The sequence below is a fragment of the Dermacentor andersoni genome, chromosome 10 (genome assembly GCF_023375885.2).
Source record: "Dermacentor andersoni chromosome 10, qqDerAnde1_hic_scaffold, whole genome shotgun sequence".
Classification (NCBI taxonomy): domain Eukaryota; kingdom Metazoa; phylum Arthropoda; class Arachnida; order Ixodida; family Ixodidae; genus Dermacentor; species Dermacentor andersoni.
This window is the reverse complement of record NC_092823.1, coordinates 51048645-51066355: the sequence shown is the minus strand read 5'-3', so window position 1 is coordinate 51066355 and position 17711 is coordinate 51048645. Positions and strand designations below refer to the sequence as shown.

Below are 17711 nucleotides of genomic sequence, written 5' to 3'. Positions count from 1 at the left end.
TCTGAACAGAGGCTTCTAACAATGCATGTGTATTATATATATATATATATATATATATATATATATATATATAAATGAAAGCGGCAAATATCTTGCTTATACTTCCACGAGTCTATAGTTCCGCTAGCCAATTATAAAAAACCATATGAATGGTTTGTTTTGCACTACGACATTACGCTTGCATTTGTTCACAAAATATTGTCTAGGCCAAACAAATATAAATGTCTTCTCTGCATTTGATATAGTGTGCAGCAATATATATATATATATATATATATATATATATATATATATATATATATATATATATATATATATATATATATATATATATATATATATATATATATTGCTGCACACTATATCAAATGCAGAGAAGACATTTATATTTGTTTGGCCTAGACAATATTTTGTGAACAAATGCAAGCGTAATGTCGTAGTGCAAAACAAACCATTCATATGGTTTTTTATAATTGGCTAGCGGAACTATAGACTCGTGGAAGTATAAGCAAGATATTTGCCGCTTTCATCTTTTAATTCAGGAAGTGCTGAGAGATTCCCGAACCGTAGAGTATATGTTCCTGTGCTAAAAATATACACAATCTGAATGAATTGCACTTTTGCAGATGTTTGGTCCAAGACGCGTATCAGGATATTGCTGTGAAGGCAAATGCCTCCCAAAGGCCAATTGCGGACAAGATATTGAAGACAGCGCTACACGGCGTTTATAGTTTGCCTAGGATAAATAAAAATCCCGTAATAACATTTTAGTAAATGATCTATGAGATTGAATAAAAGTCATTTTACTCAGGCGTGCATGAAGTTACTTGCAATATAGCGGAATAAGCTATGAAAGGTGACCTATGTGCGAATGTAGGTAAGGTAAAGAAGCAGGCTTCCTACATACGCTATGTCAAGAATGAGCAAGGAATGCTTACCTTATAGAATAAACCTCTATGGCAGCAGGTTGTTTCGTACAAAATATGATATTAAAACACGTGTTTTCATGAAAAAAGAAGTGTTGACATATGTGCTTAAAACACAAAATATGTGTTATTGGTAGACATGGAGAAGTTTTTATTACACAAAAAACTTATTTAGTACGCAGGAGGTATGCACCCCTGTGTTTTTTAATAAAAATAAGGTACGTAAAGATAATTACAAACATACGTACCATTCTACGCACCATACGCTATTTTTCCACATAGTCCCCACACTGGCTCAGACATGTGTCTCATCGCAGCGATATATTTGAGATGCCGGTGTTGTAGAATGCGACACATACGGCCTGCTGGAACGACCATTCTCGTGCAAGTCTTCACGCCCTTTCGCGAACTGGCAGCACCACCACCTCCCATTACTGAAAGCGAGACACCTTTCCCCTTACGTTGGCTGCATTTCCCTGTGAATGTCGATCGGTGTTTGTATCTTGCTACATAGAAAAGGAATCACACTTTCTCGTACACCGTAGTCGTGCGAAGCATAACGGCCATCTTTTACTTCTGACAGCAATGTCATGCCGAGGAGCTATAGGCGGGCAAGGACGGGCCCGTCCAAGAAAGGTAGACCACTGGGAATTGACATGTTGCCTTCGCATTTACAGCCGTAACTTGGTTAGGGGCAAGTGCTTTCTGATTCGCCCTCGTAAGACTAATTTTACGGACAGAGCACGCGCCTTCACCCTCCACCCTCCATGAAAGCAAGAAGAGAAATGGTCTTACTCTTCCCTTTTTTGTCAACTAGATCGAGAGCATTCGTAAAAGAACCATCAGGGTCTATCTATAGACAATGCTACGCAGCTAGTATAGGCTTGACGTCAGATTTACTGACCGCCTCACTGAAAAACCCCACTATTGCCAAAACAATGAGGTCTTGCAAGTTCCAGTGGCCGTGCAAAACCCCACCTTATTAAGGCTTGCAGCTGGAGCGTAAATGTATAGGGGCTATATTTACCGAGTGCAAAGGTTACCTTGCCTATCCAATACACAGGCGTTCACTGAATCCTTAAAGCCCTTCGAAAGAAAAAGAACTTGTCACAGGTAAAGCGTTGCTTTGTATTGACCCAGTGGTACTTCAGTAACCACCGTGAGTTTCACAACTGCTCTACCTGACTAGCCATTGCGATAATGTCTTAGCGAAAATCTCTTGTTGAAAACATAAAGGGGTTGGTCGGAGGTGCATGTCTCGGGCCTTCTACTCCACAATGAGGTAAAACGAAAAGAAAAACATTGGGGAAAGCCAGAGCAACGCGAGACGTTTAAAAATATGTGAGAAGCAACTACTGCGCGATCAATCCAACCTATCCAGTGTTTCTCACCCCAGCACAGAAAGGCAGACACACAATACTAATAACAGTGTGTGCTAACGTAAACTTCTACATTCTTCTTCAGTTCAAGTCGCATGGCTCATAACAACTAATGACAGACATCAGAGCCGCAATTCAAGACATTTCTTCAGATTGGTTTCACATTAGAGCTTATTCTCCTTCCACAATTTACGGCACCATCAAAATATCTTAGAATGGTAGAAGGGTTATATCCGGGCTAGTTAGCACATAGTTGAAGGAAAAAGCCAGTCCCAAGCGACTGGTGTGAACATCTCCTGAGTCGTTGTGGTCTGAACATCTCTTCTTGTCCATTGTCGCTTGTGACTGGTTTTTCCTTCAATATTAGAATAGTTTCCTCAGAAAGTGGCTAGGGGTTTAGAAAACACAGTGTCTTTAGAAGTGTGTTCCCCTCAGTCGTGTTCTGTTGAGACACACATAGCTCTTGCTCTATAGTGTAAGGTGTAGAACATACGGAACAGGCAGAATTATCTCTATGTCAAATTCTTACACGTATTTTAGTGTAAGCTGGGTGTCCTAAATATTAAAAAAAAAGAAATTAAATTATGGAGTTTTACGTGGCAAAACTAGGATACCATTATGAGGCACACCGTAGTGGGGGACACTACAATAATTTGGAGCACCAGGGGTTCTTGAACGTGCACCTAAATTTAGGTACACCGGTGTTTTCACATTGTACCCAATCGGAATGCGACCGCCGAGGCCAGTACTCGATACTGCGACCTCGTGAATAACAGCCCAGTACAATAGACGCTAAGAAACTACCACGGATGTCCCAATTATTATGCATCAAGGTTCCAGAATACCTGAATCATATGTAGCTGGACAGAACCAAGGTAATATTGTTTGCCGTCGCTTACAGATACTGAGATTATTTATGCACTGCGCAGAATAACAAAGATGGCCTTAATTGATCCCCTTCTCAACTATTAAATTTAGAAGTGTCTATGAAAAAATTGTAGAGCAACATGAAAACGCCCAATACAGGTTTCCATCGTTCAATGCGTGCTACATAAAAGTGTTTTTGTGAGCGTGTAAGAAGACCGCGAATACGTGCAAAATACAGCGCGATTGGCCGCTAGATGCACCTTAAATGCAGTCGTGGGCTTCTTTCACGCGTGCCATTGTTTTCGTCGTGGCAGCTTCGGCTTCCCGGCCTGTCCCCGATTTTGAGCCACCTCCGTTCGCGATGCTGGCTCCAAAACATTCACCAATTCTTTGCGGAACGGCAGCTTCATTACTACGTTGGCTCGCTTAACGTCTGCCTTCTTCCCATGCTTCTGATCCCTGTTGAGATCATTTACTAGCTTGCCGAACCTGGTGGCGGTTTGCGACAATGCCCTTCAAATTCCACTTACCCACAAAATGGAGATGCCAGAAAATCAGCTTGATTTTATCCCGACGTACGTACACGAGACACATTTTACCTGCAGCCAGGTATAAAGCAATTTGGTGTAAATTATTTGCCGCTTCATCCTAGCTCTCGACAAATAAGTCATCATTCTAAAGACAAGACTTCGTAGCTAGAAATCGCGTTTTTTGGCATAGCTCGAAACATTTCAGTGGACTTGACGTGCACCAATAGAGAATGCCAAGAACGGCAGTCTCCCTTCAACAACGAACTTCAATTTCGACTTATCACTTTCAGCAACAGACTAGCAAATTCGCACTTATTGTTTACTTACTGACGCCCCAGAAGTTCGCGCATATAGCTTGCACCTTGCACATCTCGATATCATGTGACCTCGATGAACGCACACATGGCGATATTGTCAGGAAAACTAAGCAGACATTCTGTCTTGCAGTAGAGGTGTCACAACAATACTCATGCTCCAAAAACAGAGCGCGTAATTGTCAAACACATTATTTATCTGTTTTTATAGCCTTTCGCGAATTCTGAAGCTTAGTTCTTCGGCATGCTCATTATATTACTGCGCCTGCTGTATACTACTCAGCAAACTGACCGGTTAACATCATATTACTGCCCATTTTACATTTTTATACCATCTTTCTCAACATATAGGTCGTGAGATGTGCTTCTGATGCATGAAAAACAATTATTGCCAAAGAAACCAGTTTGGGTAAATCTTTCTAGTGGTAAGTGTTTTTGAATTCTCGTTTTCTTCACTACAGTGTGTTCGACTTAAGCAGTATTTCTATCCCGTCAAGAAGAAACAACAAAGTCAGCATTTTAAGCTTCCACAAAATACGTTAATCTAGTATTCACGTGCCTTAGTTAAACTAATAAGTTTGAATTGTAGACCCACTCATTGAGAGAACACATTAGGAGGCAATTTCTTATCGTAAGCGTGATCTTTAATTCATCAGGCGAAAGCCACGCTTAACGCAAGGGTTGCCTTCAGGCAACGAACGCTATACCACTGAAAAATACGTAGAGTACTGTATTTTGGTTACCGATACTTGCAAATGCAGTGTACGAGGCGTTATGGTGGCATTTGACCTGCTTAAGACCGAACGCGTGGTCATTTTTGTTACCCTTTCAACAACTGTTGCTGCAGACTTCCCCTGCGCTTCATTTGAGCTCTGCCACAAGATTTTGGTGTTATAATGGCGTTTTCTTTTAAGTTGCTTCTCGGAATTGATGTATGAAGGCCAAGCCCATATCCATACGCAGCCTGCTTACGACGTCCCTGTAATCGAATAGTGCTGCCATCTATCAACCGTACCGGAAAACACCCCACACATAACCATTCGGTGACCATTGGCAACACTACTTCACCGTTGCAAAATGGCCTTCTTTTCATATAGATGTCGGTGCAGACCACGGAGATTTGTCATTGCCTTCCAATGGCGTGACTTCAGGCCACGTATGAGCTGAGCCCGCACATATGGTTTCTCGTTCGCTAATGAGCCCTCGGATGTTTGCCGTCGCTTTATGAACTTTTAATGACCAGTAATTCACACGAAATGTGTGATCGCTACGCGGATAACCTTTATTTTAAGCTAGAATTAGGAGTCTGGCGTCCCTGCATGCGTCTGTATTGAAGGCGAAGAATTCAGCGGGAAACACAAGGTTTCAGTTCCAGCAGGAGCGTATGGCTCGCAATCAAGTACGAATTGTAAAACGAGCAAACCACTCTATGACCGGGCTAGTGGCTCTAGCAATGTATATAGCCGACCAATTGATATATATATAAATGCCGCATACTTCCACACCTACATTTGTCTACTTCCACTGCTCCTGTGGCACTCAGTGGCCACAGCTTCTGCGGCAAAATACATTGCTTATAACTTGATATAGCTCTAAATTCCTTTGGTCTGATATGTTGTCCTATTACAGATTACAACACTACAGTACGCTTCACACACTCAGTTGACATTTTAACTACAAGCTAAACATCACAGAAACGGCGCCTAAGCGTTACTACAGGTGAAATGTGGTATCATGCCATGACTACATTCACACAATTGTCATCGTTTGCAAAATCTGCTGTTGGGTAGGTTCTGTGGAATACACAGACGTCAAATCTCTCAGCATTATCTCTTCTGAAATTTGTTGAAACAATCGAATCTTCCATGTGTTCCGTGACCAAATAATAAACTGAACAAATATAAACCACCTACCTAGTTATCGCATAAACGAGTTGATAAAACAGGAGATTGTCATTGTTCCGATGGTGGACGCTTCTGCCCATTGTTGCAGTAAGATTTCACACAGTAAGCACTTTCTAGGAAAACCATGCGTCAAAAAGCTAGAGTGTACCGCGGACAGGATTTTCTATACCTCAGCTTTTTAAGGCTTTGAACAATACAGGTAGGTTTTCTTTTTGTATTCAGGGCTCCGCCAAGAAAATGGATCATATATATGCGCGGGTGTGCTACATGCACTTCGGGCGCCGTTTTTGATATTTTAGCCACACAAGATGAAAGCCGTAGGCTTTTTCACGTTTACAATCGTGGCACTCACTGGTAAGGAGTTTTTTTTCTCAGCCTGCGTTTTATTATATGTCTTTTTGGTATATGTCGGGTGAGATGGCGATTTTGCATACTGAGAGAATAACGATGCAATCCACATTCATAGGTAAATCACGTAGTGTAAAGCCTGATCCTATGAAATTGTTCTTAGATATCTAAGCTTGAAGTATTCAATACGGCGAAATGTACACTTATGAGAAAAATACTCGTTAGAATTATTCGCATTCTAATCTCATGATACTATGACCATAACAGCAACGAATTTAGCGTTTTGTTCATCAATCTCTCTGTTCTTTGTTATATTCAATGAAGGTGTGGAAGTTACCATGGAAGTACGTCAATGCTAATTTACAAAAGGGCGGTAAACCTTCTCGAGCTTGTTGCACATTGGCAATATTTTAACACTAATTGATTTCATGCGTCACAGCCCAGTATTGAAAACATTTAGTCCTCTATATTTACAACTACCTTGTGAAAAGAAACTTAAGATACACGATTTCCTATTTCACTATATAGTTTTGCAAATGCAGTTTTTGATGCTTAGCGCAACATCTAACTGCACTGCTTTAATCAACAGAAAGTGGCCCAGCTCCTTGAGTATAGCTTACGTACATGCTCACTTCTGATCTCGTTTTATTATCACACTGATACATACATTCAATGACTTTCCTAGCAGATGCTAATATTAGGTCATAAGGCATATGAAAATATTTTTTATGTTATTTCCAGCTCACGTCGTGACTGCCGCACGCCGACCCTACTATCGTTATCCCAGTTGCAATGACATAATTCCAACCGTGAGTTGTATTATTTTGCTGTTATTCCGCATGCTAAAAGATGATCTATTGTATTCGGACTATCGGATTCCACAATTAACATATTAGAGTTTCTGCCGAATGTAGAAAACGCGAACTGTTACTTGACGCAATACATTAGGTAATGCATACATTACAGTCACGAAATAGGGAGGTTAGAGATAACCGATAAGGCTGAACATTTCTCTCACTTGTTAAGCCATTACTTACCCATTGTCTGGTATACACGAAATATCCGGCCCTTCTCTTGCCTATTTTCCCGCTTGCCCATCATTTATTAACAACAAAGGCAAGAATGTGAACTTTATATTCACAAAGCTATAGTATCCACTCCTAACATGACGGATCAATCAATAATGCCAAAGTGCATGTTCAAAGTATGCGCTAAGCTATAGTCTCCCCACCTAATATGACGGACCAATCAATAATGCCCAAGCTGCGTGTACAAAGCATGCCCTCACCTATAATATTCACTCCTAATATGAAGGATGAATCAATAATGCCCAAGGTGCATGTTCACAGTATGCGCGCAGCGATAGTATCCACTCCTAGTATGACGGATCAATAAATAATGGCCAAGGTGTGTGTTCAAAGTATGCGCGCTGTCATAGTATCTACTCGGAATAGGACGGATGAATCAATAATTCCCAAGGTGCGTGACAGCGGTTAAAGAAATGCTTTGCCATGCTTAGTCTGCCTATCATGAAATCGCTCAAAGTATGCGCTCAGCCATGGCATCGGCGAAAGAGCCAGTCTTGTTCTAGGCAAAGCATACTAGTGTGAAACGTGTGCTTGTGTGAAAAAATGTGCATACACTGAGGAGCCTTACATGATCTAGTCGTTTAATGAATGTATGCTTAGCCTTCACACGCAACCTAACATGGCAGGTTTTTGGCCCAGCAAAGCTGCGAACCGACTCAGAGTGTTTTCATTAGTGTGCAAAGCTCCTCGCCAGGCTCAGCCATAAACACTGATTCTGCATTACAGGTTTCAAGCTCCATCGAGCGAGAAAGCTTTATACTGCAGGAATTTCACAAATGTCTAGTAACATCTCGCATAGAAGTAAACGTACAGTTGCAAGACAGTACTGCAATAAGGCGAGATATCCTTGCCGCCAGCAGGGCTTGTTTTACAGTGCATCAACCATCATCTACAAGCAATATTCACCCGATGCCTTCCGAGATAGTGCAGCTGCTCATCCACGTGAAACGTACGGTATAAGTTCTCCTTCCGTTTTTTTTTTTTTTTTTCATCTTTCTCCACGGCTCACTTAAATGAGAACCGCTCGCGATTTCTGCGCGTCGGTGAGATTTCCTGTCCATGACAACTGTGACGTCGCAAGTCCTTGAGAAAATTATACCCGATCGCAAATAAATCTGACTTCCCTTTTACGGGTAACAGAAATGTGATGTGTTTAGCCGAGAGTAATGATTATTTTAGAGGGCATGTGAGTTTTCTGGCACCGCTGCAGTGAGCGACGGTCTAGCCTTGAGTCGTTCCGAAAGACTGAAGAACGCTGAAAAAGCTGACACCAGGTTACCCTTCTTTACGTGACAATTTCAGCTAATTCTTGCGAGTCAAAGACCATGCGTGCCGCGTGGAAGTGCGACGCTGTTAAAACAGACATAAAACGAAACCACCTGACGCAGTGGTCTAATGCGTTTGTTTGCAGGCGCCCTTACAGCGAAGCTGCCTTTATTTGTGCTTAAACTATCAAGGCCGTCTACAGTACGGAAATCACAAAGATGGAATGCCCTGCAAGGTAAGTACGCACAAAATTATTAGTGCATTATTTACCTTTCTTTCCCGCGGCACGCATTATTCTAGGCTGAATAATAGAAAAACCTATGACTTTAGGTCGTTTATACATTGGATCAAGAGACGATCATAAAAAGGTGGTTTTATGATCCCCCAACGTACCTCATTCACTATTTTTCTCTGCGAAATAGAAGTGTTATACAAAGTAATATATTTCACATCCTTATTCTTCTTTTCCAACTTTACGTAAGGTACTGCCGATCGTAACATGAGGGATAAATCAATTATGCCCAAAGTGCATAACAGATCCATTTGTGCGACCGTCTATACTTCCCAAGTTTGGTCCTCAGATTAGATACAATGGTAGTCATAACACACGCTTCTAATGACAACTGAGTTTCCACTATTGTATCGCCAATCGTGGAATCTTCGTTATTTAGTGATTTAACTGTTAAATCAAAACCAACAATTTTCAGCTATATGTGTCTGAACTTCTGAATAAAGTCGCACGTTAAGCTTTTCGGTAGAAGAAGACGTTTTGAGCAAATATTTCGGCCATTCTTTAAGAGAACCTCCTCTGTCTTTCCTGAGCGTATGCGGCACTATATACGTTTATGGGTTTATTTATTTTGGACTTATGTTTATAAATATCCTGTGAGAACACATTGTTGCATTTCAAAGTGGCTCTTTTAGTGAACATAAATTGCAGATATAATAGTACATTATGTCTTGGTAGCAAATTCAAAAAAGCCCTTTAGTTCTCTTTTTAATTATTCAACTGAGTCCACACCTTGCAATTGTGACATAGAAATAAATCACATTTCACGTTAGATTTCCTCAGCAGAAATCAACACGGCCACAAATTTTGTATGACCATCGTCAAGTTCTGAAGAAAATTACGCTAGCGATCTACTGAACAATTTTTGAACGAGTTCAAAATAATCTAGAGTGGAACATGTGTACTACTGCTGCAGGAAGGAATGATTTCTTTATTCGCTTTTGGGTTGTGAAGCTTGGGATGGCGAATTCTTTTTTTTTCTACGCTTTGAGGATTCTCCCCACATGAGACTAAAACGTGTGCGGGTATTTGATCTTTAACTAAATTAGGATAATCAGGAAGCTACCAACCCTGATTGCGATATAAGCAGGGAAAGCAGTCAGAAACAGGTTAGCAAGTATATGGCATTCAAATAAGTATTCGCCGTAAAAGAGGAGCACGTTTACAGAGCACGGATCGGACGGCAAAATTTTATCGTAATGTGTATATGTAAGGCGAGCATGTAATCTGCGAAGGAGACCATGCACATTCTCCTGTGCCGTCTGTAGTAAGGTCATTTCATCCGCTAATTGCAAGACAGTCCGTGTGTGACAGTTTCACGCGTTTCTGGGTGTTATTAGGCATTTCAGTCGTATTAAGATTAAATCTCCCGTGAGCAAAGCCATTCGATTGAGGTTTTTGAAGCAATTTTGTCAGTTTACATGCAAGTACGCTTTTATGGCTGCAGATTTCCCGTAATATTCATGGAATATTACGGGAAGCCTACTCGAAAATGACGGTCGTCTGGCGATTTTAATTCGTTCTCAAATGATTTTTTTATTATAGTATTATTAGTGAGCTTGATGGGGACGTCATATCATAGGAGCTTGCTTTGTAAAGTATACATCAACGATACTATTCGGACAGCCCTCACTTGTATGACGGCGAGTTTTGTTCCCTGGCAGTTGATGACTGACAGATTTTTTTTCTGGTGCCAGAAGCATCGTAGAGATATTGGCAATGTTACGTCTTATTTGCAGTGCACCTATCGCTCATAGCAGACATTTGCAACCATGACACTAGAGGAGTGGGATGTTTAGCATTTTTTGATAACTGGCAAAACGAACCCATTTCTAGCTCAAAGAAAGCCTTTTCTTTATTTTTTGAGGCTTACGCTAGTGACGATTTAGAACATTGAAACTTTCATATGTTCTTGGTAGTTTTTGCAAACACAGTGTGCACCTTTCAGAAAATTCGTCTTGTTCTTGATTTTTTTTTATTTTGTAGTGTAGAATAATGCGTACCTCCTTCTCGAGTTTAGTAAACATTGAATTTTAGTCATGTCATTTGTAGTAATAATATGTTAGTACAAACGTGATTGTATATTCAATAAAGGTCACTAACTGAGCAGTCCAAAAAGGCCGCTAATACGGAGAGGGTTAGGAAAGAGTTAACTGCGCCTTAGTATTTCACATGTATACTAACTATAGCGTCAGTACCTTTGCAAACTAGAACCTAAAGATTGGTCGCATAGTTACATTTATATAACAGTTCTGTATTTATCGCTTTATTCGCACGAGCATTCACCATGGGTAGCGGCTGACTCATGCGCGCTCTGCACAATCTTGAATCTCCTGCCCCGATCATAGAGTGCAAGATAGTCTGAAGAGTAAACTTTCATTTCCTGAATATTACCACCCACTCCTACGTAACTCTGTGCTATTTGGGGTGATTTCGAGTTAGTGCCTTACCACGTTTTTTTTTATTTGTTGCGGTTAATATTTTTGTTTTCTGCCATTTGTTCTTATGTATTCTGCATATTCTGCATGTAATGGATTGTCCAGCTGCGTTTCTATTCCGCTAGAATTTCAGTTGGGAATGGCAGTGTAAAAAAGCATTTCTAATTCTCATTCTGGCAGTTGAGCTGGGTGAATAACAGGATAGGCAGATGCCAGGATGGGGTTTGCAGAGAGGCCCTATGTAAGTATATTTTTCATTATTTCTTAAAATATCTTCTTTTCATGATGGTTAAGTGGGAAATAATTCTTGAATTCTACAACGCTCATATAATTGTTCAAATAATATGCGGATTGGCAGACTGAAGTTGCTCTTTCTAAAGGTTTCAATGTTAGCTTCTCGGAGAAACGCTAAACGTTATTGAGACCGACCAATGGTGTATTATTGGGGTTTCATCCATAATTGCGCTAGGCCTTTGAGCATGAAAGGCAAAGGGTTTAGATAATTGGATAATTATTCTGCTTAAGGAAGCTGTATGAGCGCTTTAAAATAATGTTCAAACTTCAATGATACATTCTAAATAATGCTGCGAGCTTCACAGTTTTCAAACGGATTCGTACCTTTCTCAGAAAAAAAGAATGTTATGAGGATATAGGATGGCTTCAGTTGGTAAAGCGTAAATTTCTCCTAACTTTGCCGGCATCAAAGTACTTCCCAGTAACTTTCGATTACATCGCTTCCTTCTGAACTCAGGTGAAAACATTTTTGTTTGTGCAAAGTGCCTTACATTGACAAAAAACTATTCACACAAGCGCGCGACGCCATTTAACTTCGTATATAAGCAGAGTATGCGCAGAAAGTGCGAAAAAGAAATATGATAGCAGCATTCAGCTTTTTGTTAGTTTTTATCTCCTGTTTGCTATATAGAAAGACGTTTGAGAAACTGCACCATTTACCCCCCATTTGTAAACTTCCCTGAAACTTGTTGGATACGAGATAGTTCAAGCTCTTCTGAAATAATGCTCACAAACTCCCAGCCAAATATGTGACAGCCAGTTAGATGAATGCTTGCGAAACAGTAGCGATCCGCTTGACGCTGTTTCCTACTATCTTATTGGTAAAATGGCTCAGCGCCTAAAAAATGCGGCACGGACCGTCTCTGACCTTCGCCGCACGGACTGCTACGGATAGCCACGTCTCGCCTACAGGAGAAAACGCGCACCTTCCTCGTCCAGACTAGCCCTGATTAGCGAGGTCTCGATGGCGTGACACCAAGCATTGCGCCAACCATCAATAAAACATCAATCTTACATGGGACAGGTAACAAGACGGCACGCGTAGTGTCACCATTGCGCTCGGCTTGTCCTCACGTGCTTGCTTTCACATCGGCAGCAAAACACGTTACAACAACGATACGGTTCGCGTAAACCTCATTAGCTTCGCCGCTTGTGCTTATTCGGACAGCACTGCGGTGACGATGGTGACCACGAAAATGTACCTGGAGTATCCATGTAAGTAGGTAACGCAAGAATAGCTTTTCCACCGTGAAGTCCCCCGCTGCTTATTACTTCGCCAAGGTGGTCGAACACACCCAAGGCAGTGACAGCCTTAGAGAAGTTTTACTTATGAAACGAAACTTCTAACCATGTAAAATCAATATGCGCATGTACTTATATGGCCATATTTTACTCTCTAGATCCTGGTCCGGTGAGCTGTGATGGCAAGTACCGTGGAGTAAGTAGAATCAAAACAACAAAATATGTCGTTAAGTTATATATATATATATATATATATATATATATATATATATATGTATATATATATATATGTATATATATGCGTGTGTGTGTGCGTGTACGCGTGCGTGTGTTTCAACGTAATGTTGAACGATGTGGGGCTTGTTCTTTAGAAACCCTAGAAAAAGTTATCGCTGACAACGCTGTAAAACACTTCGTATAAAAAACGCTATGCTTACATATACATGCGCAGAACTTATTTTCGGAGCCGTACTATTTTTGTCTCTCATTCGGCTATTCAGCCAAAGATGTTTGCCATGTAGAGAGAACTATAGGCTCGTGTGCAGCTCCTGTTATTCTGCACATCTGCCCATTGAACAAGGACTCTAGCATATGTAGCGTACTTTCAAAGTATGGTGTCTCAAACTTAACATGACCAGCTCAATGTAATTCTTATATATTGTTCAGTTATTGCACGCTCCTAAAATGCAATGTTTAAAAAGAAACCGCCAGATATCAATACGACCTCACATCCTTTTAAAAAAATTACCGTCATTAAACGAAGATCTAAAACTTCTAATAAGCTAAAGGAAATATGATCTGAGCTTTGGTGACCTTTAATAACAAACCACACCATTCTGTGCGCGTTTACTAATGAGTTCTAGAACAATGCCTTCCAGCATTGATGGGTTATATGCAAAGATCCCAGGCACTTGGCTTGTTACCTAAACCCGCCAGAGACAGTTTAACATAGACAGGTGCATAACCTAGAAATTTATTTGATTATTTATGTCTAGGGTTCATGTTTTCCAGTGGTATTTTTACTGCCTATTTTTAAAATTTTATTCCTGTCATAACGGCTCGTTATCTTCAATAAATATATGCTTCTAGATGTACTTTCTTAATGCCTTTTTATTCACCTAATATATCGTTCGCTAACTTTTCTGAAGCTGGAATGTTCTCTATGACTGTGTAGTGTGATTTCTGCCTGCTTGAGGTAACATGAGATACTCAGAATTAAAATTTTTTTCAGAGAAGTAGTCCTCCAAATTCACAGCGGGATATAACAAAACATCAGTGCAGGAATGGTTGGGCTGCTTTTCACATAGTAGAACAAATAGGACAGACTTGTTTGCAACATTACCCGAGTAGTGATGTCCAAAAAAGTTTGTTAGAAGTTATGGTAACGTACACTCAACCACATATACCGCACATGGGCACCCTTGAAAAGGTGCATTTTCCTTCTATTTAGGACATCATGCTTCCATCTAGTGAATCAGTGAATCATTGGGCACATCTAAAAGGCTACTACAACTGAAACTGCATTCTTCAGTATGTGCCACAGCATCAAGGAAATTATTATTTCTGCTAATCTAATGCGCCATGAACGTTTCTGGCTGACTGCACTTGCATACCTCGTATTACCATCAATGAAGTGGCCCGGCTTACCCGCGGCAGAGGCCACCGTCCTAAGACAGAAACGACCCAGGACAAGTCTTCTCGACGTTTAAGCGAACTTCACCCTCAATCATTCTGGTTTTCTCCTCAGCGGGAGGCAGAACCAAAGCATATATGAAAAAAAGCAAGCTTGGCTGTCTGACTAAAGCGCGACCGGGACCTGCCCAAACTTCTTGCATCAGAGCGCATGAATTCTGGTAGCTGGGCTTCGACGGCAATCGTAGCTCTTCAGCAAAGTTTTATTCAATGAGCATTTCCTGTTCAAATCAAATTAAACAAAGAAAACGGGGCGTATACACTTCTTTTTCCTTTTATCGTTTTTTTTTTCACGGAAACGCTGAACGATGGCGTTATGTTTCAGAGAGGATACGCGACCGAATGCACATTCGAATGCCCTAATGACTACAGTGGGCAACGCATGGCTTACGAAGATGGCACACCTTGTCTAGTAAGTGCTACTTATTCCACGTACTAACATAACTTTAATGTTAAGCACAAAAGTTATTAATGAGAAATAAAAGAAACATTGGAATATATTTGCGCGTGAGAACTTTCAAGTAGCGCTTTCATCAGGTAAGGTATCATATGTATGTGGAACGTGATTTTCATAACATTATCTAAAAAACAAGGAAGTTTTTCTAGAAGCTTGACGTGTTACTTCAGTGAGCACTATTGATACCTCTATTTGGTTTGCTGTTTTTTACCGCTCCCCTATACGCATGCCTCTAGAAGGAATAGCGTTTACGTATTTTTAGTTGCCTATATTTTTCTCGCTAGTTGGAACGCTGTATTTAAATAAACATTCTCAAAAAGGCAGATAGTAATAGGCTTCAGTGACAGCATATTTATTTAGGGAAGCAAATAAATGCAGTTTCGTTTGGTGACATAGTTCAGCGATGGAGATTATTAGCGTCGTCAAGCTAATGATACCAGGAAGCATGTTTGAAGTAATATATATTGCCAGCTATTATGCTATGCTATAATCGTTCATGGTAAATTTAGTTGTGTGACACACAATCATCCCGAAAAGTTGAAAGGATTGCTTCCTTTAATTGAAGCCTTCTCATGAACACACCTTCTACGTACCTGAATGAATGCGGCACGTAGCACAAACTACTAATTTAAGTCGGCCGGGCACGCAAATGTAAAAAAAAAAAAAAAATACTAGCTTTCCCGCAATCGAGAGTAGATGTAAGCATGAAATGGCAGCCGGCCGAGCAGATTGGTTGGAAGCGATACCAGCCACAATCTTAAAATGGCTATAGTGCATGTTCGTGACGGCAGACCACACCGCACCACACCACAATGCATGACACCGCACCGCACCATATTACTCACTGGTCCATATGGCTTCATTTGTTGCATGTCTCAGCGAGTGGCTAGAAACACTTGCGTCCATATGACGCCTTTTGCTGCTCGTGGTGCCGCCGCCTTCAAACATTTTTCTTCTCCCAACAATAGAGCGCGCTTCGCGTCTGTTGTTACTTTTTCTTCTTGTCGCGTTCAAGTGGTTGGAAGCAAACTTGGCTTACGTGCAGCTTAGGTAGGTTACTGCAAACGTGCCGGCTTAGGTAGGTTACTGCGGTCCGTGCCAGTGTAGCCACCTTCGTAAACTGCCGCATAATCGTGGCGTTGTCAGCCCAGTCGAGCACTTCTCGGTCCTGGCGTATAACTAGCTGAGCGATCGGTATCCCGAACATGCTTCCTACCTATCTATTCATTGGATTTCTTTGCTCAGTTTAAGCAATTGTGATGGCGACCTCATTGAAGTGAATAACGATGCAGGTGCATATGGAACCAAGACGCGACGCAAGCCTGAAAGCTTACTGAACCGAGAAAATTGTTTTAAACCGAATCTCGTTGCAAGTCTCGTTTCGGCCAAACAACTATCCGCGGCGCGCCGGATGCTGCCGGCTTTGTCACGCAGCGTGGCGCCATCTCTTGAGGCGGCGCAAATCCCGCGCCGCCGAACTCACGGCCCACTGGCGCAGAAAAGAGCACGCGCAACCTTATCTCAGCGCAGAAAGATGACAATCAAGTGTATGGCGCCCTCTGTCAGCCTTTTGAACGTTTCTATTGGAAATGACCAATTAAACTTCAGCGTACTAGAAGTAACAGCTTGTGTCATTCTGAAAAAACATCAGGAGCAAATTTGAAGCAATATTTTCGTAACTTGTTTGGGTAGTAACTATCTTATCTTATGCTATCGTCTACAAAGGGTCCGGGGCCAGATACCGCATTTCCGTAAAGCGGTATCCGTAAAGTATTTGTCTAACAGTCTCGGAAGAGAGCAACAGATTACGATAGGTAGCGAGGCACTCGAAGTGGTAAGGGAACACATACACCGGGTATTAATACACCGGCAGCTCCGCGAAGTGATGGCACGCTGAGCCGTGTCCACTCGAAGAGTGGGCGACCCTGTACTTCTCATAACCCATGGGGACATATCGATTTCGGATGAGTGGCCATGTCCATTGTGGAGAATTGGCCCCACCCGGGCACCCACCCAGTGTCAAATATAGAATGTAAATACAGGTACACGAAGTTAACAAAGAATATGCTATATATAATTCGGCATTACGTAAACAGCATGACTTGCTTTAGAGATACCTCTGAACGGTCATTATATGTTCAGAATGTATGCAGAAAATTACTTTTTGTTGCGCAGAACGGAGGGGCGCATACATGGTCCGCACAGATTGGTTTTATGGGCCGCTGCGCTGTAATTTAAAAACAACCTTTTTATATAACTGCACAAACATATCCGCCGAATCAATGGCCGACTTAACAGGCAGCCATGCCTGAACCGGGTTTGTTGGAGAAGAAAGCTTTTCTTCAGAATTTATGTACAGGCGCCAACAAAAGTGGTGTACTCCACGCAACGGGTGCCGGAGCAACGGTAAACTGCATCGCAACGCCATCTACAGGCAGCATCTGGGATCGAGGCAGCCAATGGGTGCCCTTCATTATCTGCAGGCATGTCGCTTGACTCGCGTCAATGCAGATGGCGTCGCGATCGAGTGTGCCGCTGCTCCGTCTCCCACTGCGTGGAGTATACCACTTTTGTCGGCGACTGTACATGGCCTGGAACACCTTTACATTTCACACTGGTTGCCACGCAGCATATTAGGTATAAACGAAAAGGGCATGGAAGTTTCCGACCAGCAGAA

General features: G+C 41.5%; 2 protein-coding genes across 4 annotated transcripts in view; both read left to right on the top strand.

The window, feature by feature from the left end:
• LOC126543746 (uncharacterized) overlaps positions 1-816 on the top strand; it is a 43069-nt gene extending 42253 nt beyond the window's left edge. The window contains exon 10 of the mRNA XM_050190851.3: positions 627-816. Coding sequence (XP_050046808.2) covers positions 627-731 — 105 coding nt within the window. The 3' untranslated portion in view covers positions 732-816. The remainder of the gene's footprint in view (positions 1-626) is intronic.
• A 5332-nt stretch (positions 817-6148) lies between these two features.
• Positions 6149-17711, top strand: part of LOC126543747 (uncharacterized) — a 53188-nt gene continuing 41625 nt past the window's right edge. The window contains exons 1-6 of one of the 3 annotated variants that reach the window (XM_072285125.1): positions 6149-6274; positions 7010-7077; positions 8768-8857; positions 11530-11590; positions 13044-13081; positions 14903-14989. In XM_072285125.1, the coding sequence (XP_072141226.1) occupies positions 6229-6274; positions 7010-7077; positions 8768-8857; positions 11530-11590; positions 13044-13081; positions 14903-14989 (390 nt within the window). In that variant the 5' untranslated portion in view covers positions 6149-6228. Of the gene's footprint in view, positions 6275-6309; positions 6387-7009; positions 7078-8767; positions 8858-11529; positions 11591-13043; positions 13082-14902; positions 14990-17711 lie in introns of those variants that run through there. The other 2 variants (XM_072285124.1, XM_072285126.1) reach the window with 2 other exon arrangements.